The 23,665-nt window shown below is 46.6% G+C and overlaps 1 protein-coding gene across 5 annotated transcripts in view; it reads right to left on the reverse strand.

The window, feature by feature from the left end:
• Positions 1–22,764, reverse strand: part of Rftn1 (raftlin, lipid raft linker 1) — a 220,220-nt gene extending 197,456 nt beyond the window's left edge. Inside the window, exons 1-2 of one of the 5 annotated variants that reach the window (XM_042680088.1) lie at positions 22,570–22,764; positions 5,511–5,663 (exon numbers count right to left, since the gene is read on the reverse strand). In XM_042680088.1, the coding sequence (XP_042536022.1) occupies positions 5,511–5,655 (145 nt within the window). In that variant the 5' untranslated portion in view covers positions 5,656–5,663; positions 22,570–22,764. Of the gene's footprint in view, positions 1–5,510; positions 5,664–10,792; positions 10,816–15,701; positions 15,724–21,952; positions 21,978–22,173; positions 22,226–22,569 lie in introns of those variants that run through there. The other 4 variants (XM_042680089.1, XM_042680091.1, XM_042680092.1 and 1 more) reach the window with 4 other exon arrangements.
• Between the last annotated feature and the right edge of the window lie 901 nt (positions 22,765–23,665).

The raw sequence follows: 23,665 nt of genomic DNA on the forward strand, positions 1-23,665 counted from the left end.
CTCACCTTCACTGTAGACCCCCCAGTCTGGAACTGTAAAGAAGTGAATGCCTTGTTGTTTGAGCCACCCAGTGTGTAGTATTTTGTTACAGCAGCTCAAGTAAACTAAGGCTACTGGGGACAGTTCTGTCTGGCTCACCTGTAAGTCCCAGGTCAACATTTAGTACATGCAGCCCTATATAAGTGCTTTGAAATCAAGGCAGAGCATTCATGATAAAATGGTCCATTATGCTGTAGCTGTAATGCAGACTTGGACCTGCAGAATCATGCTGACCCATGTAAGTTGCTGAGAGGATGGCTAAGCCCCTGTACGCATCGTTCACATTGAAAGAACACTGTCTGGGAGAGCCTGTACGGGAGAGTGCAGAATGACAGGTGAAGCAAAGCCTAAGCCCCAAGCACTGGTCTCACTGTACTGATCCCTCACTAGGCCAACTGACCCCAGCACCCAAGGTATAAAACAGTAGCTTCTCCAGAGACAACACAGGCAGCTTTCACATGATTTTGAAGTGGCCTGGCACCAAGAAACTGGCAACTATCTATACATAAAAGGGATCGTGAGGCACTGGTGTGCAGAAATTGTGATGTTTTATAGGCCTCTGCCTGCGACAAAACCTCTTTCTGGGCAGGTTCATCCCTCGGTGACCAGACTTAATCATACATTTAAGGTCCAATCAAATCACCCCAAACTGCCATTCTTGGCAGCTTAAGAGCTAGGCTATGAACTTCCTGCTGATTTTTTACTCTGCCAGTCTTACAATGAAGACTTCACTCTCATGTACACAGCCCTAAGCGTTAAGCAAGGGACAAATGAAAGTTGTATTAACTCTGATCCCGAGTTTTGCTTCCTGCCTAAGCCACCAGGATATAGGTGAACAATTTGTATTTGCTTAAGAGTCAAATGGGGTGACACTGGTCAAGATGTATTGTATTCATCAACTCAGGTTGAATTGAAACTCACATAACTACTTAAAGAAAATTATGTATTATATATATATATATATATATATATATACACACATATATGTACATATACATATACACATAAAGCCAGTACATGTGTATGTGTGTCACATCTTCCCTATGTAAAATAAGCATATCAAGTGCCACAAAAAAAAATCTTCCATGAGACCTAGCATTGTGACTTACACCTATAATCTCAGCCAGGGTATAAACAGGAGGATCACAGACTGAGACTGACCCCAGTCACAAATGCAAGATCCCACCTAAAAAAGCAAGAAAAGGACTAGAGACATGGCTCAAGTGGTAGAGAACCTATCCTAGTAAGCTGAGCAAGCCTGAGTTCAAAGTCCCAAACATAAAATCACAATCTCCCATGAAACATTACGCCCAACCATCTCCTTTGGCATGATAACACAAGTTTCTAACTTGTGGTAACTGGCATAGATGCTGCCCTAGAGTCTTGTAGTTTAGAACTGTATTGCTACCCATGGGATGTAAGTTTGAGTTCACCCATCATTCAGTATTGGACTGCGCATACTCAGATCCTCACTACGCCTTGCAAGGCTAAAATGGCATCAGAAAGCACGCAAAGATGATCATGCAAAGCAGCTTTACAACAACCAGAGAGTGGAAAAGCCTAATATCTATCCACAGTTGAGTAGAAAAGCAAGCCCTGGAGTCCTACTCTCAGTGCCGGAGGAATAAGCACAGATGACAGAAAACAAAGCTCCTTAGCAAGTCAGCCATGCAGGTGAAAAAGCCAGACTAGAAAGCATAGACACCATTGAGTGATTCTATTTAGGTAATATTCGAAAAAATAAAAGTGGTGGCAGAAGAGCAATTCAGCACTCAGCGAAAGCTGATTGGTGGTTGTCTGGAGGGCAGGCAGTGTTGGAGAAGTGTGACAGGGAACGGGGGTGGTAGCATTCTGCTCCTTGACATGCTGAAAGAGCTCTAGGTTTGAAAACTTTACATGCATTCAATGCAGTAGATGGCCATCAAGCTGAAGAAATCAGGAATGAAATGAGATCAGGAATGGCATGTCTACCACAAGACTTAGCATGCAGTGGGCACTCAACAGGTGTCTGTTCCTCCCCAAGAATGGGGAAGAACTCACCATCACAGCTTGAAGTATCTACCTGCCTCATAGAAATGTCTAGGTTTACCAGGACCCCACTAAATAGAATGGAGAATGAAAGGAAAGGAAAACAAGGCCTGACCTTCAATAAGGAAACACAAAAAGGATGAGTCTATGCTATAGTAAAAGTATCCTACAGGTGTGCAAGCACTGATTGGGATTCGTGTCCATGAGGAATAGTTTCAGGTGGGCAGGACCCTTGCAAGCAGTAAGGTGTAGGGGTCTGAGCACTGTGGGAAGCTCAGAAAGGAGTACCCTGAGTGAGCAGGAACCAATTTTGCCATAGACACTGTCCTCCAAGGAAGACTAAGGCCAAGCCATAAGCCTCTGAGTTTCATCTTGAACTTGAACCTCAACTTCATTTGCCCAGAGGAACTCTTAGAAGAGCTGAGCATGAAGAGATAGATGTGTGCTTTCCACAAACATGTCCTATCTAGAGGGCAACTTGGCAATTTATCAACAGTCTTGACGTTCATATCCTTCAACTTGGCAATTCCTGAGGAAATAATCAGAAATGTACACAAAGATTTATGTACAACATCGCTTATCACAACATTATTTATAATAGCCTGGAGCCCAAAATAACTTCAGTGTCCAATAAAAGGGGACTGCTAAATAAATTATAGTACACTGAGTGATTAAATCATGTAAAGACCTTAAATCATTCTCTCAGAGCATATGGATGACAGTGCATGCTTGCTATACAATGCTAAGTTGCAAAAAAAAAAAAGCAGGATGCAAAAATTTATGTTGAATATTCATTCAGCAAACATCCAGTGATTATCCAGGAAGTGCTCGGCACTGTTGAATGAGAAGACAAACACAATCCCTGCCAGTGTGCCAAGGAGTTCTACCTTCTCATGAAGGAAGGAAGATGGCAAACAAGAGGCATCAAGCAAACTATCTAAGCACTTTAGAAGCATGGCTGGGGAAACCAAAGGGAAGGAAGTAGGAGCTTGGAAGGAGGCAGAAGTTTCAAATAGATAGTCATGGAGAGTTTCAGAGAAAAGGTCGGGGGGAAGGGAGCTGAGAAAATAAGGCAGGCTGGGTATGTAGCATTTGCCTGTAATCTCAGCACTTAAAGGGCTGAAGCAGAGGGAAAAAGCATCTGAGGCCAGCCTTATCTCAGTATGGAGATGGTCTCAAAACAAAAGAAAAAGGCAGAGATTCCTGGGGATAACTACCAGGCAGGGCAAAAGCCCAAGGCAGAAGAAGGAATGAGGGTAGTGGGAAGCATAGGAAGACTGAGCAGAGGACCCACAGGGTACTTTGAAGAGGGAGGGAAGCCAGTGTAGTGTTGACTCTTTATAATGGGCATGTAGTCATCTTATGATCAAATCACAAAAGTTAATGTCATCAAAGAAAGCACAATTCAGGAAGCAGGATAAAGGCTGCCGCTGGGGTCCTGGGAAACAGCAACAAGAGAGGTCAGGGAAATAATCCAGAGGATGAACCTCAAAGCAGCAGAGGCAAAGAGCAACAAGTATTTGTGGATCTTTAGTGTAAGCAATATCACTTTTTTTTTTTGTCGGGAGGAGGGGAGCCTGAACTCTGGGCCTGGGCTCTGTCCCTCAGCTCTTCAGCTCACTTGATCACTTGATCCATAGTGCCACTTCCGGCTTTTTCTGCTTATATGGTACTGAGGAATCAAACCCAGGGCCTCATGCATGCAAAACAAGCACTCTACCACTGAGCCACCTTCCCAGCCCAATATCACTCTTAATAAAAGGAACAGATGTTTAAAAAAAAATCTACAAAAGACAACAAGCACCTGTGTCTCATGCCTGTAATCCCACGTACTCAGAAATATGGAGAATCCAGGTTCAAAGGTAGAGTGGGAAGAAAAGTCTGACTCTATCTCCAATTAACTAACAAAAAACTGGTGTGCAGGCCTGGTTCCAGTAGTAGAGTGCCAGCCAAGCAAGGGAATGTGAGGGTCTTAATTCACACTGAATGAAACTCCAGTGCTACCAATTAATAATAAATACGTAAAATAAAAGACAGAAATCTCAGCCCTTTAACAATCAGTGTTGAACATCTATTGTCCGCTAGCACATTTAGGAAAAGCTAAAGGTGCCTTCGTTTTTCCTTAATTATCCTTCAACGCACTGCACATTTCAGGTGCCCAAATAGCCACTGAACAAATAAAGAGATGACCAAATGCTCCCAATCACTGAGTTCCATTAGCTTGGTGAAGGGATCTGAAGAGGCTGGGGACTGGAATGGTAACGGGGCACTGAGGTGTCAGGCCCCCCTGTGTCAAAGAATGGTGTTGATATTAGCATAAAAGACAATTGGGTTTGGTGCTGGTGACTTGAGGACACAGATGTCCCTGCTGATGCCCAGCCATCCATCTTTCCCAGGGCTCAAGAAGTAGTGCAACATCAGCTTAGATCACAGTAGAAAGGAGGAAGAGGAAGAAGAGGGGGAAGAGGAGAGAAGAGAAAGAAATGGAAAAGGAAAAGAAAGGAGCAGGAGGAAGAAAAGAAAGAGAAGCAGAAGGAGGATCAGGAAGAAAAGAGGGGAAGGGGAGGGGAGGGAGGGGAAGGAGGAAGGAGGAGCAATACTTCAGGCATTCTCTCTTCTCTTCTTCATGGCAGCCCCTGACAGAACACTACATGTCCCTTTTACAGGTTTAGGGATTTGCCATTGACTGCAGAGCAGAGCCAGGATCAAACCCCAAACAGAAAGATTTTTCTCACTCATCCTTCCTCATGTTCAGAGAAGCTCACACCCACCCAGAGGCCCAGGGAGGAGGTGTCTTGAGTAACAAATGCCAAGTTGTGCTCTTATCTTTCTGGGATCCAAAATGCCAAAGTATCTTTTTCCTCTTCCAAATACTCAATTTCCACACTTGCCAACCTACAATTCTAACCTGTCTTGCTCTTCTGTTACAGGTTTGGGTCTTCTCTCTTCACCAGCTCCAGGAAACCAGGCCATGGCTCCCAACCACTCCCAGCCCAGGCTACCTGCACATAGTAGGTGATCAGCACAAGCTCTAAAATGACATTGACCGTCATTCAGTGACCTTGGATACTGGCTATGGGAGGAGATTCTTACTCCTTCTGCTTTGGGAAAGGCAGAGTCCAATCCAGGGGGACAGAAACATGAGCACAGGACAGAGTCACAGGAGAACAGAGGGTAAACATCTTCCATGGGGCTCACTACCAAACCAACTCTAAAGCCGGCTGGGCCCAGGATCAATGAAGTATGCCCATGGCACTGCTTGGCACCCTCCTGGCTCTACCATTTTCACTGTAATGTAGCTGTTCTCTGTTACATGCAAGGCTACCAAGAAAAGTCTGGATCATGGAAGCTGTCCCCTTCACAGGCCCCCAGGTCCCCACCAGACACCCTTCGGGGTCCCAGCCCTCCCAGCTACCAGGAAAGCCAGGGCTGGGAAGACTCACCTGCACTCAGGGTCGTGAACTCTAGGAAACGGTATTCATAGGACACGTCCACCTTGGTTTCTACCTGAGGCCTCTTCAGAGTTGAATAAATATTCCCAGGCCGCTTCTCGTCGCGTTTCTCCAGCTTGTTCAAGCCACAACCCATTTCGGCAGCTGTCCACAACAAAAAGAGAAGCTAGCTGACTTTCTTTTGCACAGATTTTGTTTGTTAAGCACCGAAGTTCCAAAGATGCCCACTCTGCCTTAAGAAAGCCCTCTGTCTGTTATCAAACGCAGCTGATCATTTAACACAGGTCTGAGCACAGAGGACCACGCCCGGCACCCAGACCACTTTGTCATCCTGTTAGAATGACATTACTAGCCATTCTGTGATGTCTAAATGTCACCAAAAGCATGTCTGTCTCTCTCCCCCTCCTCCCCCGCCCCCCGCCACCGGAAGAAAATAATACATCAGAGTGCCTCAGTTCCACTATAATTTGTACACGATTAAAAAAAATGATACCAAAAAGGTAATATGGTGCATTATAGTGTCAGCCTATTTGTAAAAAAACAACAACAGAAAAACAAGAACAACCACAACAAAAAGGATCTATGTCATTTTCCTGTGGTTGCTAAGAGAGAATAATAAAGTTGTTGTTACAATGTCTAAACTCCAGAGTCCTTTCTACACTCAACAGTAATTATTTAGACAAGAATTTATATCCCTAAAACATCTCTAAGAAAGAGTACATGGAGGTATTTTTTTATGGGCCTGGTCTAAAAAAACACAATGAAAAAAAAATCTCCCTTTCTTCTTTCATGCCAAACTGTGAGAAATAAGAGGATGTTTCCTCGCTCTTCAGCATCTCAGAGCAAAAGGAAATCTGACAGAGTCCCAAGAATAGAGACAGAGTCCCTGGGAGCAGAAACGTGCAAAGGATTAGAGCAAAGATTTTGGGCTTGAGCAGAAAGTGGGGAAATATGAAAAATGTGCCCACAGGCTGGGCTGAATTCCACTCCTTTACAGGATTATAAACAATGAGGTTTCTGTTTATTTAGGCAGAATGACAGTCACAAAGTGATATTTCTCCACTGCCCTGGCTCTAGCGGAAGATGATTTCCTTCTCTGGACTGAGCCATGCTTTCCCCTCTCTCCCTCTGAAGTACCAACACTGCCACCAGAATGTATGCACAAAATCATTAACTGGCCAGGATATCACAGGCAGAAACACAGTAACTGCTTCCTTTTCCAGATAAGAATTTCCTTTCCCTCGATCCATTCATAAGGTACCCAGCTTCCTTAGGGAATTTGATAAGTTCCAGAAAAATAAACTGAATCTCAAAAGAAAGTAAGGAGGGCAAGGGCCAGGGTGGAGAGGGTGGGGAGTAGGAGGTGGCTGGTGGAGCCACAAACAGGCCATATTATACAGTCATTAAAAAAAAAAGGCCTGGCTGAAAGAATGGATGAGAACAGGAAGGCTTACTTATGCCTTAATAAGGGAACATTAGTGTCCAAAGGCCGGAGCAGGCATGATTTACGTGCAGCCTGCTGAACTGATGACGAGGTGCCCTGCAGAGCTCTGCATATCAGGACTGAGGCTGACCTGGAGCTTACCACACACAGGACTGCAGAAGGCAAAGCTTGGCTAGCAAGGGGAGGTGCTAAGACCTGGTGCTGCAAACACCCAGGCGGGCCTGCCTTACCTGGAAGGCTAAGGGTATGGGGATTTCCAGAAAGTACCTCAAAAGTCTATCCAGGTTGGCTACCCTATTAAATAAATTCTAGCATGAGAGTGTCCTTGTTCTGAAATCAGAATTGCCCTTCAAAAGCCTTTCTTTTCAAACCACAATTAATGTTAGGTGTGGTGAGGCACACCTGATATCCCAACTATGCAGGAGGCAGAGGTGGGAGGATAGCTAACTGAGGCCAGTCATAAAAGCGTGAGGCCCTGCTGGGCACACCAGTGGCTCATACCTGTAATCCTAACTACTCAGGAGGCTAAAATATGAGCACCAAGGTTTGATGCCAGCCCAAGCAGGGAAGTCTGTGAGACTCTTATGTCCAATCAATCACCAAAAAGCCAGAAGTGGAGCTATGGCTCAAGTTGTACAGTGTTAGCCTTGAGCAAAAAGCTTAAGGACAGTGTCCAGGCCCTGAGTTCAAGCCCCAGGACTGGCACAAAAAATTAGGCATTCTCTACCTGAAAAATAACGAAAGCATAAAAGGCTGGAGGCATGGCTCATGTAGTAGAACACCTGCCTAGCAAGTGTGAGACCCTAAGTTCAAACCTCAGTATAGGAACAAAGGAAGGAAGGAAAGAAGGAAGGAAGGAAGGAAGGAAGGAAGGAAGGAAGGAAAGGAGGGAGGGAGCCATTAGGAAGTAGCTGCTTACAAGAAAAGAAAAAAAATTGGAAGAAGGTTCTAAGACTTTGTATCCATGATGAAAATACCAGACATCAAAAACAACAAACACTGAAGAAGTGGGAATTCCTGCTTTCTGAATCAAGGCAAAAACCAGGTGTATCTTCGGACCGGCCCCTTACAGGAGCTGAGAATTACACAGAGTTGGAGTCGATTCCAATTCCATCATGACTCAGTGCACACCACAGGCATTTAAGATCCAATCTAAGTCAGGCACACAAGATCGGAAAAATCTCTGCCCAGCTCTACCTTCCTGGAGGTCACAAAGGAAAAGACAAAGACAATGAACAATCTACATGCAGTGGGCTGGCCACACAGAAGCTGGAAGTCTGGACAAGTGCAGAATGTTGGAAGCATGTTAATTTTTTTAATTATTTTATTTTATTTATTTTAATTATTTTATTTACTGTTCATTTTTTTTGTTGTTGTTGTTTTTTGTTTTTTTTTGATGATACTGGAGATTTAAATTAGGGCACAGGCACTGTCTCTTAAGCCACACCTCCACTTCTGGTTAACTGGATATTAGAATCACAAGGACTTTTCTTCCCAGGCTAGCTTTGAACCACGATCCTCATATCTTAGCCTCCTAAGTAGCTAGAATTGCATTTTAGTCACCAGTACCGAGCTTTTCAGACTATTTCTAGCTTGTTCCTGAAATGCTTCCCAAGATGCCCCCAAAACACTGGAAAACCACTTTCAAAGGATCACTAGGGGTCAAAGGATCTGTTAGTTAGAAAAGACTCATTTTAAAAGTGCATTTTGTGGGCTGGGAAGGTGGCTCAGTGGTAGAGTGCTTGCCTTGCATGCATGAGGCCCTAGGTTCCATTCCTCAGCACCACATAAGCAGAAAAAAGCCGGAAGTGGCGCTGTGGCTTACATGGTAGGGCTCTAGCCTTGAGCTGAAGAGCTGAGAGACAGCACCCAGGCCCAGAGTTCAGCCCCCATGATTGACAAAAAAAAAAAAAAAAGTGCATTTTGCCAGGCATTGGTGGCTCACATCTAGAATCCTAGCTACTCAGGAGGCTGAGCTCTGAGGATCTCAGTTCGAAGCCAGCTCAGCAAGGAAAGTCAGACTCTAATTTGAGATAACTCCAATTATCACATTATCACCAAAAAAAAAAAAAAAAAAGCCAAAAGTAGAGCTATGGCTCAAATGGTAGAATGCTAGCCTTGAGCAAAATAAGCTCAGGGACAGTGCCCAGGCCCTGAGTTCAAACCCTTGGACCACCACAAAAAAATGTGCATTTTTATTATCAACTAACCAAGTACCTACTGCTTTAAATGGGGGCAATGGATGAATTTATATTTTCAAAGATGAATTTGTTTCATTTTGCTAAGAGTAAGTCCTCGTTTACCACACTTGCCCCTAATCTATGGCAGCCTGTACAGCTAATTTTAACTAATGCCAATAGCTCCTGACAAGCAACAGAGACAGAGCCATTATAAGCAAGGATGCCAGGTCTCCGGGAACACACTTGATTTCTAAACTTACATTCCATAGTTGAAGACTCAAGTGTGTTTATTACAACATTCATGCACGATCCTAATTAAGAAGTTGTTCCATGCTAACATCTCTCTCAATCCCGAGACAGAAAGGAAAAATTAAAAAGTCAAGTCAACTACTCAGCTGGTATCAAGTTCTCATATCCTGAAAAACATAGTATAAGAAACCCAAAGGTACCTGTTGCAACAATGAGAAGTACAAAATGTCATGTCAAAACCAGCTTTACAATGTCGGTGGGGGGGGGGTGGGGGAGTATGATTGGGTGGGAGGGAGGGGGGAGGCTGGGAAGGGAGGTGAAGGGTAAACAAAGGAGGAGGCTGCAATGCTTGGTAAGAAATGTATGCATTATCCTGCCCATGTAATTGTAACCCCTCTGTACAGTATGTTCTCAAATAAAATAAAATAGAATTAAAAAAAAAAAAAAAAAGAAACCCAAAGGTAAGCAAGATTTACACTCTCAGAGTATTTGTTATTTGCAATGCCTGGGAGGGATTGGGCGCGGGGGAGGTATCAATCTCTATCTAGACTGGGCACTGGTATTTCATACATGTAATCCTAGCTATGCAGGAGGCTGAGATCTGAGGATCCTGATTCAAAACCAGCTGGGGCAGGAAGTAGCTCAAGTGGTAGAGTGCTAGCCTTGAGCAAAAAAAAGCAAGGACAGTGCCCAGGCTCTGAATTCAAACCCTTGGACCAGCTCACTCTCTCTCTCTCTCTCTGTCTCTCTTTGTCTCTCTCTCTCTCTCACACACACACACACACAAATCTTTATACAACAGTATTAATAAAAAATGCCAAGTTTGTACTTTTCATGTTTTGAGGGTTTTGGGGTTTTTTTTGGCAGTACTGGGTTTTGAACTCAGAGCCTCATGCTTGGCTAGGCAAGAACTCTAGCCCAATGCTGGGCACTAGTGTCTCATACCTGTAATCTTAGCTACTCAGGAGGCTGAGATCTAAGGATTGTGGTTCAAAGCCAGCCGGGGTAGGAAAGTCCATGAGACTCTTATCTCCAATTAACCACCAGAAAACCGGAATTGGCACTGTGGCTCAAGTGGTAGAGTGCACGCCTAGAGCTGAAGAGTGCAGGGACAGTGCCCAGGCCCAGAGTTCAAGCTCCACAATCGGGGAGAAAAAAAAAAGAACTCGAGCCAAGAGCTATATCTCAGTCCCCAAGCCAACGAACACCTCAATTGACCTGAGGTCAGAGACCCCTGGCTCAGCAACATTTAAACTGGGACTCACAGAAATCATGTGACAATGTTTGTTGTTTTACCACCAGGCCTTTTGGGTGATTAGTTCTGTACTTACAGATGAGGAAGGCAGACAAATTAGAATAAAAGTTCTGCTACTGGGGTACATAAGAAGCATCACCTGTACCTGAGCTGCAAGTTCTGGAGCACCAGTTCCTACAACCAAAGATAATATAAATGATACAAATACAAATGACGTTTGCATAATTACAAGACAACACTTCCAGCAGAGTGTTGGTGGCTCTCACTTATGATCCTATGAGGCTGAGTTCTGACTATCACAGTTCAAAGCCAGCCTCACCAACAAAGTTTGCGAGCTTCATCTCCATTAACCCCCCCAAAGGCTGGAAGTGGAGCTGTATTTTAAGTGGTAGAGTACCAGCCTTGAGCAAAAATGCCAAGCCAGAGCACAAGGCCCTGAGTTTAAGGCCCCAGTACCAACAGACAGACAGACAGACAGACAGACAGACAGACACACACACACACACACACACACACACACACACACATTTTCCAACACTGAAACCTCACCCTCACAACCCACCTACAGGTCTGTGGGTTTAGACCTGGAATACACTGAGGCTTTGTCACTGTGCCCATCATAGCTAGCCTGAAAAAAAAAAACAGCTTCCCCCAAAAAACTGGGTTGCTACTCAAAGCAGGTGTGGCAGCACCCGCCTTCCCTTAGAGCTAGTCAGGAAGGAGCAGAAGCTCCAGCCACACTGCAGATGCACACTCTACATCCTGAGCATGTCTGGTGGGTAGTGAAGTTTGAGAGGCCGGGATGCTGGACCTGAGCACCAGGCCTTTCCCACCCCTCCAAATGACTGAGCAAGTCCCTGGGCTAAAGCAAGATGTCTAATGTCCCAGAGCACATTGTATCCTTCCCTCAGCCCGCACTCATCTCCTGTCAGCCAGCATGAGCGAGAACTCCCACCCAGCTGAGAACCACAGTCCAGAGCTCAGCCCCTCTTTGCCCTACCTGATTCTACTCCCAGATTCCTCTGCTCCTCCCTCCCCCCCCCCCCCCACATACCTGAATTTCCCTTTTCCGCCTCCTCCTGGCACGTCCCTCACATTAATTTAATTATAACCACTTCGAACATATGGAAAACACAGAAAGCAAGCCATCCGTGTACTTGCCACCTGGATTTGACAAATAAGGAAAAATGTACCTGATTTTACCTCATCTTCCTCTTTTTGCAGAAATAAAGAGCTCTTGGGCGAGGCCCCATGTCCTTCCCTTCTCTCATCTGCTATTCCTGAATTTACTCCTTTCTAAGCTGCTATAACACCCAGAATTAACAGGGCAGAGGTCCCCCACACTTCCCCAGGGCAGGCCCACTACATTGTTCATGGCACTCCAGGGCTGCAAGTCCACCCAACAGTCCTTCTGATTAACAAGTGAAATCCAAGTACCTTAATCCTTATTAATACTGATAACTTAGGAGCTTCTTGAATAAACAATATACCTACTGTGTGCCAATGCTCATGTCTGTAATATAAGCTACTTCGGAGGCCAAGACTGTTGGGATTGCAGTTCAAGGCCAGCTTGGATAGAAAAGCTTGAAAGACATGAAGAGCTGGGTGATATGGCCCAGGACTGTTATTTTAAGACAGGAAGCCTTACATAGGTGTATTCATCTGGACAGGAAGAGAAGCTTTATCTCAAAAATAACGAGCGAATATCAGGGCTGGGAACATGATCTAGTATGCTGATGGTTCACACCTATAATCGTGGCTACTCAGGAGGCTGAGATCTGTGGATCACAGTTCAAAGCCAGCCTGCGCAGGAAAGACCATGAGACTCTTATCTCCAATTAACTACCAAAAAACTAGAAGTAGAGCTGTGGCTCAAAGTGGTAGAGTGTTGGCTAGCCTTGAGCACAAAACCTCAGGGACAGCACCCAGGCCCTGAGTTCAAGCCCTACAACCAAAAAAAAAAAACAAAAAAAAAGCAGTATACCTAAATTGAAAAAAAACATTTTATTCTCTTTGGAAATAACCGGTGACTAACTACCTAGTAGATGCTAGAGCCTGCATGGTTTCTAGACCCTGAAATCACACTCAACATCATCACCCTCATTTCCTGTTCCACACTGACTTTCTCTGCAACCATCCAGCCCCACTTTGCAAAGAAATTGACTTTATCATGAGGAACGTGGTCACCATCATACTGTTGACTTTGTGAACTGCCCCCAGGGAAGTAGCATCTGACGGCTTTTGCTGGGTTTCCCTCAAAAAATGTAAGGTTGGGCATGGTGATGATAGAAGACCAGCTTTGAGAGAAAGAGCTAAGAGACAGCATTCATATCCAGAGTTCAAGCTCCACTACCAGCACAAAACAAAATCTGGAGCCCTCCCCACAAAAATATTTGATATAGCGTGTGCTTAAAAATTCATATGCAGTCTATAATTCTAGCTACTCAGGAGGCTGAGATCCGAAGATCGACGTTTGAAGCCAGCCCAGACAGAAAGTCCCTGGGACTCTTATCTCCAATTAATTACCAGAAAACTGGAAATGTAGCTGTGGCTCAATGTGGTAGAGCACTAGCCTTGAGCAGAAAAGCTCAGGGGCAGTGCCCAGGCCTGAGCTCAAACCTCACAACCAACAGACAGGAAAGAAAAAGAATTCACATGCATGTTCTTGTTCCCCAGCTTAGTAACTCCATCTTCCCTCTTGTCCTTACTGAACCTGTTCTGTGCAAAACCCCCACTTCCCTCCCCAGACTGTCCTTCCTAGCTCCAGGCCAACACCCCGGGGCCTGTGTCAATATCCTCACCTAAACTGTCCCAAAATTTCCAATGAGCTTTACCTGCTCTTCCTGGGTGGTTCTGGATCACTCTACTGCCTTGGCATTACCCAGGCTCAACCTCTGGGACCAGATCATCCCCCTTCCCTGCCACCATCCTCACCCAATATTGGCCTGGTGACTGGGCTTGGTAAATGCTTCATTGGCCATGCCAACCTGCCATCCCAGGGCCTACCAAAGCCTTCTCCAGTCTGGCTTCTCCTCACCCATCTGATCCTTCACACTAGCTTTTATAGATTAACTAGCCTATAGCACAGAAGAGGCTCAAGCAATCTAATCACATTGTATTGACACAGAGGTAGGGCTTTAGTTTCCCCCCAATCTCCTTCCTCTCCAGGCCTGTCCACTAGCCAGACAAAGCCCTTCTCCATACTCAAAACCCTCCCAACACCACACCTGTATCCCCTCCTCCCATTCCCCCAGACTTAGGCAAGAAGATCATTGAGTTTATGAGCTCCAGTCCAGCCTGAACAGTATAGCAAAGACCCCCCTAGAAAAATTCCATAGAAATGTAAAAAACAATAGCCAATATTAGTGACTCATACCTATAATCCTAGTTACTCAGGAGCTGAGATCTGAGTATCATAGTTCAAAGCCAACCTGGGCAAAGTGCATCTCCAAAATAATCAGCAAAAGGTAGGGCTAGATGTATGTGGTAAAGTGCCACCCAAGCAAGCCAGCCCAGAGGTTTAAGGTGCTGAGTTCAAATCACAGAACAGGATGAGGGGATAAAGGGGATGAAAGGGGGGGGGGAGGTAAAAAGTAGACCCTAAATCAAAAACATATTTTTATGGAATCTATCCTCTTGCTGGTTTCTAGAATATTTTTCTCTTATCTAATGTCAACATACTATATTCTGTTATTATTGGCTAACATACCATATTATCTTATTAAGAAACAGTCTTCTAGGCCAGGCATCAATGGCTCAGGCCTGAATTCCAGCTACTCAGGAGGCTGAGATCTAAGGATCATTATTCGAAGCAAGCTTGAGAAGGAAAGTCCACAGCTCTTAGCTCCAATTAACCAGCAAAAAAGCCAGAGGTAGAGCTGTGGTTCAAGTGTAAAATGCCAGCCTTGAGAGGAAAAAAAGCTAAGGGAAAGTGCAGAGGCCCCGAGTTCAAGCGCTAGGAGACACACACACACACACACACACACACACACGCACACACACAACGTCTTTTGCATCTTTGCATTTTTCATTTTACACACACACACACACACACACACACACACACACTAAGTAAGTCTTTTAGCATCTTTGCATTCTTCATGCTATATGCCATGGAAATCAGGGCTATCAGTCACAGAGACATTCATCATTAATTTGTACAGGGCGTAGTACTCCATACAGATGGATTCAGGGTGTCTTCACACATCTATACAGAGACACAGAAAGCCAGAGCAGGGGCACTGAGTCTGGTACCTCTGGAGCAAGATGGACTGTGGCATTCTGGATGTGTGATTATGCAATTTTGACTTTTCCAACATGCCTATGAACAACATTGACTCCCCATCAGCCAGACTGTAGGAGAAAAAAAACTTCAAAAGAGTATCAACAAAAACCTTATGAGCATGACTCTTATTTCAAATATATAACAAAACCACAGGGAAAGGAGAAAATAACCAAGGAACACTGAATTCAATACATCAGCTTTTTATCTTTTGTCTGAAGACACAAAGAATTGCACACAAATATGAATTGTAACTAGGGGGTTGTTTAGCAATGATATGGGTTAGCGATCCTGAAACATGCTGTGTAAAATAGAAGCTGGACAAATGAGAAAATATTTTGTTTTCTCCTTTGGGTACTCAGTATTTTCTTAAGTCTATTACTCACTCAACAAATATGCTGAGTAGTCAATATATGCAAGGTCCTGTTCTAAATGCTGATCCAACCAATGGAAAACAAAAATTCACCCTCTCCATCTCTCCCCCGCCAAATAGAGTAATCCTGTCTTCACAACCTAACTTTCAGGAATAGGGAAATAGGCAAAAATAAATAAAAACAATAAGTGAAATTAAGTTTGAAGATAATACTGGGGTTTAAACTCATGCTAATGCTAGTAGGTACTCTATATCTGAGCTACAACCCAGATTCTTTTGCTTTCCTTACTTTTTCAGATAGGGCCTGGTGATTTTCTTTATGTCCGGGGCCAGCTTCAGACTGTGATCTTCTTATTTATGCCCCCTGTTTGGTTAGGATAACAAGTATAACCACCATACCTTTCTTACTTGTTGAGATGAGATCTTGCTATCTTTTTGTCCAGGCTAGCCTAGAACCATTATTCTCCTGATCTCCACCTATTCAGTAGATGAGATTACAGTTGTGAGTCACCATTCCCAGTCCCTAAATGAAATTCAGTTTTAAAAGTATACCAAATAGAAAGCCTGGGCCCCTCTGGCCAAAAAGCCTGGCATCAGGAAGTACCAAGACTCAGCAGTAGTAAATAGTGAGCCCATATCACTTGTGTACATGGTCCCTCCACCTCTGGCTGGTCTCAATGCCCACAGCCACTTGAGCTGTGGCTGCCTTCTCCTTGTACCCTTGTACCCTTGAGGCAGGTCAGAACCAGGGGAACCTTCAAGTGAGTCTTTCACTACCCTAAGTCACGTCTCTCTAGCTCAGTCCTGGAAGGTAGCCATATGGTTAGAATGTACCCACGTTTTCTAGCTCTTCTGGTCCTGGCCCACTGACAGTGATTTTTTTTTCCTTCTGAATTCAACCCAGGCAGGGAGCAGGTCACACAGATGCATATTTAAAAGCTGGAGCGAATTCTTATTTGGAGAGGAAGGAATTAGCTGTCCTCATCTCTGCTGGGGACACAACCTGATAAAATATGCACTGATAATAATGAAGCCCACTGGAGGTCCAAAAGGAAAGAAAATCAAAATTTCAGTCAAAAGCTGAATGGGAAGGAAGGATTTCTCTCTCTCTCTCTCTCTCTCTCTCTCTCTCTCTCTCACACACACACACACACACACACACACACACACACACACACACACACACACACACACACACCCTTTAAAACATAAACATAAGTCTGGCATTGGCTCACACCTGTAGTCCTAGCTACTCCGAAGGCTGAGATCTGAGGATTACAGTTCTAAGCCAGCCCAGGTGAACAAATCTGAGACTCTTATTTCCAATTAATTAGCAAAACAAAAACACAAGAACAGAGATGGAGGTATGGCTCAAGTAGTAGAGTGCCAGCCAAGAGTGAAAAAAAAAAAGCTAAGAGCACAAAGCCCTCAGTTCAAGCCTTGGTACCAGTGTGTGCAATGTAGTAAATTATTACCAAACTTAGTACTTCTACACAGGCCCTAACCACACCAAACTTCATGAGCTTAAACAGGAAAAGGAATGCGTGGTGGCATCCCCTGACACTTTGTTTTGCCTAGTCGATGGTTTTCCTGTTACCCCAAGGCTTCATGTATGGAAAGATGGGTTCTGCCAAGCTCTGGTGGCTCACACCTGTAATCCTAGCTATAGGGGAGGTTGAGATCCCAGGATTGCCGTTCCAAGCCAGCTCAGGCTGCAAAGTCCGTAAGATTCTTATCTCCAATTAACTACTAAAAAGCTGGAAGTGGAGCTGTGGCTCATGAGGTAGAGTACTAATCTTGAGGGGGGAAAAAAGCTAAGAAACAGCACCTATGCCCTGAGTTCAAGCCCTAGAACAAGGAAGGAAGGGAGGGAAGGAGGAAGAAAATGAGTTCTACTGTCATTAACTAGAATGTCACAGTCTCTCCTCTGAGGTCTAGGAAACATAGAAAGGTAAACTTAGGGCAAGTTAACCTGGTTGAACTTCAGTTTCCTGTGTAAATGTAATTAGCACTGACCACCCACAGAGATTACATTCAGATGCTGTAAATAAAGTCCCCACAGTACTCTGCCAGCACAGAGGAAGCTCTCTGGCTCCAGCCTAGAATCCTAGCTACCTGAGAGGTAGAGATCTTGAAGGTTAAAGATCCAAAGTAGCCTGGGCAAAAAATAAAAAAGCTGGCAAGACCCCATCTCAACCAATGGCTGGGTGCAGTTAAATATTGGTTCCCCCAGCTAGGATAAGGAAAAGCAAATGGTTGGGTACAGCCAGCTATCCCAGCAACCCAGGAAAGCCCAAGTGAGAAGATCACAGTCTAGGCATAAAATGAGCCTCATCAAAATAAACAAACCCCAAGCCAGATGCCAGTGGCTCACACCTGTCATCCTAGCTATTCATTGGGCTGAGATCTGAGGCTCATGGTTCAAAGCCAGCCCAGGCAGAAAAATCCATGAGATACTTATCCACTCAATTAATCACCAAAATGCTAGAAGTAGGGCTGTGCCTCAAGTGATAGAATGCCATCCTTGGGCAAAAAAAGCTAAGAGACAGTGTTTAAGCCCCACTACGGACACAAAGATAAACAAATAAAATTTTAAAAAGTTAAAAAAACAAATAAAATAAATAAAAGAAGGACTGGTAGTGGCTCAAGTGATAGAATACCTGCCTAGCAAGCACAGGTTCAAACCCCAGTATAATACAGACACACGCACGCACGCACGCATGCACGCACAGAGGAACTTGACAGTTGACAAAGCTCTCCTAGGTCCAAACACCTTGATCTTCCTTCCCAGACTAGTGCTGGATGGCCTCCAGAAAATATATGTTGGGGTCCTGGCACCTTGGTCACCCACTGTCATGATCCAGAGACACCATCACTGGATAGGTCACAGGGTCACCCAGCCAATGACTGTTGTACCCTACTGTGTGGCTGACAAGGTACTGGGCTCACTGTAGTGGGATGAGGGGGACAGTCCCCACACTTAGTCCAGTGTCTCAAGACTGCACAGCCCCTCATCTCATCCCTACAAAGCTCACTCAGCACCTCCTGTCCTGCTGCTGGCTCTACAGAGAGGGACAAAGAAGGTGTAAGGGACCTGAGACCAGCCTATTCTCCCAGGCAGGACAATAAGCCAGGTGTTGACAGGCCCTGATTCTTGCCGAGAACAAATCATTTTCACGGGAAAGCTATTCTCTGTGCCTTCAAGAGGCCCAGTCTGAACAGCCTCACAAAGGAAACAACCTTGTTCAACAACCAGCTGCCCAAGCTGGTGAAACCCAATGGGCACTCCCTCAAGTCCACACCAGCAACCCCAATGCACCAATGGGCCGAACTCCCCTCGGAGTGTCTAAGCAGAAGTTGAGTGGAATTCCGTGAGACAAGGGAGGGGTGTCTTTTTATAGAAAGCACTCAGTCACAACCAATAATATGCTCCCTTATGGGAGTCCCTTCTCTGAAGGTTGCTAAAGACAAAATATGCATTTTACCATGCACAATGACAAGTTTAAACCCATTTACTGGAAGTTGAGAACTCTGTACAGCCCCACCACCTATGAAAACTGTTGGGGAGGAGGTGGTTCTTGGTTCCTCTGGCCCCAAGAACACTCAACAAACTATGTTATTGATTCTGGAGGAAGATAAGGCTATGATATAGTATCTAGAATTTCATACCTGTATTTTTTCCTGACAGGAGTATAAAACGGTATCGTATCCCCTGTTGAAAAAGTCTGCAGCTCCTTCCTTCCCTTGGTCCTTCCCTTTCTTCCTTCCTTCTTTCTTCCTGCCTTCCTGCCCTCCTTCCTTCCTTCCTTCCTTTTTCAGTACTGAGATTTTAACTCAAAGCCTCATTCACACTTTTTTAAGGCTTTCACCCTACCACTTGAGTCATTTCTCCAGTCCAGTCCCATTTTATATTGCTGGTAATTTCTGAGACAGGGTCTTGCTTTCCACTCATATAGGTGTTTGACTTGTGGTCCCCCTATTTTAGGCTTCCCTTTATTGCTGGGATCACAGGTGCTCACCACCACATCAAGCTTCCCTCCATTTAATGATTTTAGATTTTTCTGTCAAGGATGATCTTGAGCCTCAACCCTCTCAGGCTCAGCCTCCCCAGTAGCTAGAATTACAGGCATAAACTATAGCACCCAGTTTAAGTCCGGCATCTTTGTAAAAGGTTCACATACACCTTCTCTGCGACTCCCCCCCACCCCCCGGCAACTCACTTCTGAGTATTTATTCATGAGAAGACTTGGACACACATGTTCATGCCAGCCAGCACTGTTCACAATAACCAAAACTAAACAAAAACAAACATACAAACCGAAGCCCTAAATCCATAATCCCAAATCCATCAACATGTGAGCAACCTGTTATGTAAACATACCTCCAGAATACAAAGTCAACAGTAAGAAATCACCAAGTGCCTGGTACTGACAACATAGATGAGTCAGGAAAACATGCTGAGGAAAAGAGGCCTTTTCTGGGTGCTGGTGACTTACACCTATAATCCTAGCTACTCAGAATGCTGAGATATGAGCACCAGGGAACAAAGCCATCTTATCTCCAATTATCCATCAGAAAGCTGGAAGTGGAGCTGTAGCTCAAGTGGTACAGTGCCAGCTTTAAGGGGAAAAAAAGCTAAGGTCCTGAGTTCAAGCCTTAGTACTGGCACCAAAAAACAAACTGAAAAGCCTTATACAGCACTGAAGAATTCCATTTGCAAGAAGTTCAGGAACATCCTAAACTAATGTGCGTTAGAAATAGAAGAGTGGTTGATAAGAAGGTGGGGGCAGAAACAGAATAGACGTGAGGGAGTTTAAGGAAATTGTCAAGGGTGATGATCTGTCTTGATAAGGAGTAAGGCTACACAGGTGCATGCATATATGAAAACATTATTCAAACAGCACTCACAGCTTGTGCATTCACTCTTTGTATATAAATATTACCTTAAGAAATCATGAACATATTCTTAACTCTAACGAACTATTTGCTCAAATGTTTACAAGGATTTGTCTGCAATTTCCTTTAAATACTTAAGACAATAAGCTAAGACTGACGGGTAGAGACAGAGGTCAGTGGACAGATGTGTAGTAAAGCCAGTGTAACACAATAGTAAGTAGAGAGTCTACATATGGGTTTCTGGGTGATCACTGTTACAACTTTCCTTTATCTGAAAAAAAAAAGTGGTGGGATAAGCCAAATGCCAGTGACTCCCACTTGTAACCTTAGCTACACAAGAGGCTGTGATCCAGAGAAATCAAAGTTCAAAGCCAGTATAAAGTCCTTGAGATTCTATCTCCTATTAACCAACAAGAACCTAGACTGGAGGTATATATAGTTCAAGTGGTAGAACGTCAGCCCAGCAAGCAAGCAAGCTGAGGAACCCCAAGGCTCTGAGTTCAAACCCCAGTACCTCCAAAACAAAAAAGAAGAGATGAGAGGTGGAATAGAGTCAGGGTGACCTTTCTTTAACATGCCCACCAAGCCACACAGTTCCAGCTCTAATCAAAAGTGAAGACCAGAGGAGTACAAGTAGCTTTACAGGAACTCACATCACTCATGCCAAAGATTTTCTGCCTGTTTCCCTACAGACGAAGCAATTATTTGAAGGGAAGCCAAAAATTCCTGCTCAGGAGGGAGAAACTCTCTCAATTTGTATCCTCCATCTATTCTATTTCAATTCCTACACAATCTATTAGCCAACTGCACAATACTCTACTTCCATTTGCTCAGAGTCCACAGCGCCAAAAACACGAACAAAGAAAACCCAACCCAGTGACTCCATCCACAAACTGCAGCCAGGGGAATGATGTCCCAGCCACGGATGGGCTGGAGTCACTCCTGGCAGGCCAGAAACGCCAGGGAAAGGCAAAAGAGGATGCAGGGTCCAGTCTGAGGTTACAATGATTTCATTGAGGTTAGCGCACATGCACGAAAGAACCCCAAACAGTTTGCTGCCTAACCCCTCTCTGGGGCTGGTGACATCTGGGGTCATTTGCACTTCCTCGGAACTTAGCTGTTCAAAAGTACAAATTAGGACTCTCAGAAGGGAGGGAGGGGTGAAGAGGGGACACGTAGGGTGCAAAGCCAGCCTGGCCACAGGCGCCCAGGTCGCTCACATTACACCCGCTTCCTTCCTGGCAAGGCCTCATTTATCCTGAGATGACACATGGTGGCAGGGTTGGAAGGCGCCTAGTCTGCACGCAGGGCATCTGAACGCAGCTGTAGCCATTGCGCGAAGGGGCTGTTGCTGGGATCCAGGCGGGCACACAGACGCACAGACGCATGCACACACACACACACACACACACACACACACACACACACACACGCGTGTGCCAGACTTTTTAAAAAAGGTAGTTTTTGTTTAAGCCCCAAACAAACTCACTGACACCCCCCAGCGTCTCTGGGAACCAGCACAGCCACTTGGGCTGCTGATCGCGAGCCTGAGAGCGGCAGCAGGGAGCGCGCCTGGGCCTCTAAGCGGTTCTGCTGCCCAAGGTAGTTGTGCCCGAGGTGAAGGGCACAACCGGAGCGCAGGCCTGCCACCTCAGCCCCCCGAAACCCACCACCTTTCCCCACCCTCTACCCAAACCCACAGCCAGTCTCCACCCCTTGAAAGCCAGGGAGGTCAGGTCAAGAAAATCCCTTACAGAGAGAAGATCCCCGCTTGCAATGCCGGGGACCCTGGGCGCCTCCCGGGTGCGCGCGGACCGCTGCTTCCGCTCATCCAGCACCTCCGCCCCGGGCGCACGCGGGGGGTCCGCGGGGCACCGCCCCGCCCACCTCCGGGCCACGCTCTTCTCCAACCTGAACCCCACCGCCCGCCCCACCTCCTCTATCCAAGACCCCTGCAGCCATGTCCTGGACCCACCTGTAGCCTCGAAGCGCCTTCTCTGCGCCCTTCCGAGGCGCCCTTAAGTCTGTACGCAGAGCCCACACGCCCCCCCCCCCCCGCCCAGGAAGGCCACTCCCCAGGGCCTCTACACGTGCCAGGGTGATTTCCCTTCCCCTCCCCTCCCCTCCCCTCCCCCCAAATAAAGTTGGCCCAAACCCTGCCGTCCCGTGGATCTGTCCCTGTCCCCTTTCCGCCCACCGTGGCCAGGGGGGTTCGTCCAGCAGCGCCGGGGCCCGGGTACAGAACTACCTGCGGGGAGATGCCGCGGGGCGCCGGTCCTGCCCGCTAGCCACTTAGTCCCGAGGACCTAGAAGGAGGGGCCTGTGCCCTCCCGCATCCCCGCCCGCCCAGCCCCGCCGCGCGCCCCCCTACCTTTCCCGATCGGCGGCGGCGGCGAAGGCGCGGGCTCCCCGAGACAGCGTGCGGCGTCCCGGGAGGAAAGTTTGTGCCATGCAGGGGAGGCGGCGCGCGGAGGGCGTGGGCGCCGCAGTGGGGGGCACGGGGTGGCGGCGCGGCGTGCGGGGGTGTCCGTCCCTAGGGCGATCGGCGCGTGTCCCTCCCTCCCTCCTTCCTTCCCCCGAGCCCGCGGCCGGCGATCTCCCGCTCCCGCTCCCGCTCCCTGCGCCCTGCGCCCGGCGCGCTCCGGCTCCAGCCCCGACGCGCCCCCGCCGCTGCCGCCGCCGCCGCGCGTCCGCCCGCTACACTTCCTCTTCCTCTGAACTCATGTGCAAAATATGCTGCGCTGCATCTTTAGGGGAAGCCGAGCGGCCCCCGACAGCCGCGGCGGGAGCGCAGAGCCCGCCCTGCGCCCCCCCGGGAGCGCTGCGCTGCGCCCCTTGCTGCACGCGGCCGGCAGGGAACTAGCCTCGCCTGCTCGCGGCCGCCTCTCCACTCGGGGGTCCCAGGCTCGCCGATCCTGCACCCCTGACTCCCTCGTAACCCGGTCTGTGTGCGGTCAGGAGATGGCGTGGGAAACTTGGAGGCCGGAGGAGGCAAGATTTGAGGCTAGATGCTGCCGGGGAGACCATTGAGGTGCTGATGGCGAGGGTAGGGATGAGGGTGGGGGAAACCCAGTCCTTTGCCCATTCCACAGGTGAGTCCAAAAGCGATTGGGAGTTGCCCTAGACATTTCTTAACTTTTTCATCTTTGTTAGTTCAAGCACCAAGGCTTGAACTCAAAGCCTTGAACTCTGGGCCTCACACTTGGTGGGCTTGCTGGCTTGGCTGCTGCGCTACCACTTGAGCCACATCTCCAGTCCAGCCTTTTTGCTCATTGTTTTGGAGATGGAGTCTTCCTTGCTTTCCTGTCTAGGCTGGCTTGGAACTATGATCCTCCAGATCTCAGCCTCCTGAGTAGTTAGGAGTATAGACCTAAGCCACTTGCTAGAATCTGCCCTAGTCACTTTTGTGAGTTTGTGCTTCAGGAACAGTGATGCCACTACACATGCTCTATGCAACTATGGTGAGG

Source organism: Dipodomys spectabilis, unplaced genomic scaffold (assembly GCF_019054845.1).
Source record: "Dipodomys spectabilis isolate Male_0828 unplaced genomic scaffold, ASM1905484v1 ptg000054l, whole genome shotgun sequence".
In the NCBI taxonomy this organism is placed as follows: domain Eukaryota; kingdom Metazoa; phylum Chordata; class Mammalia; order Rodentia; family Heteromyidae; genus Dipodomys; species Dipodomys spectabilis.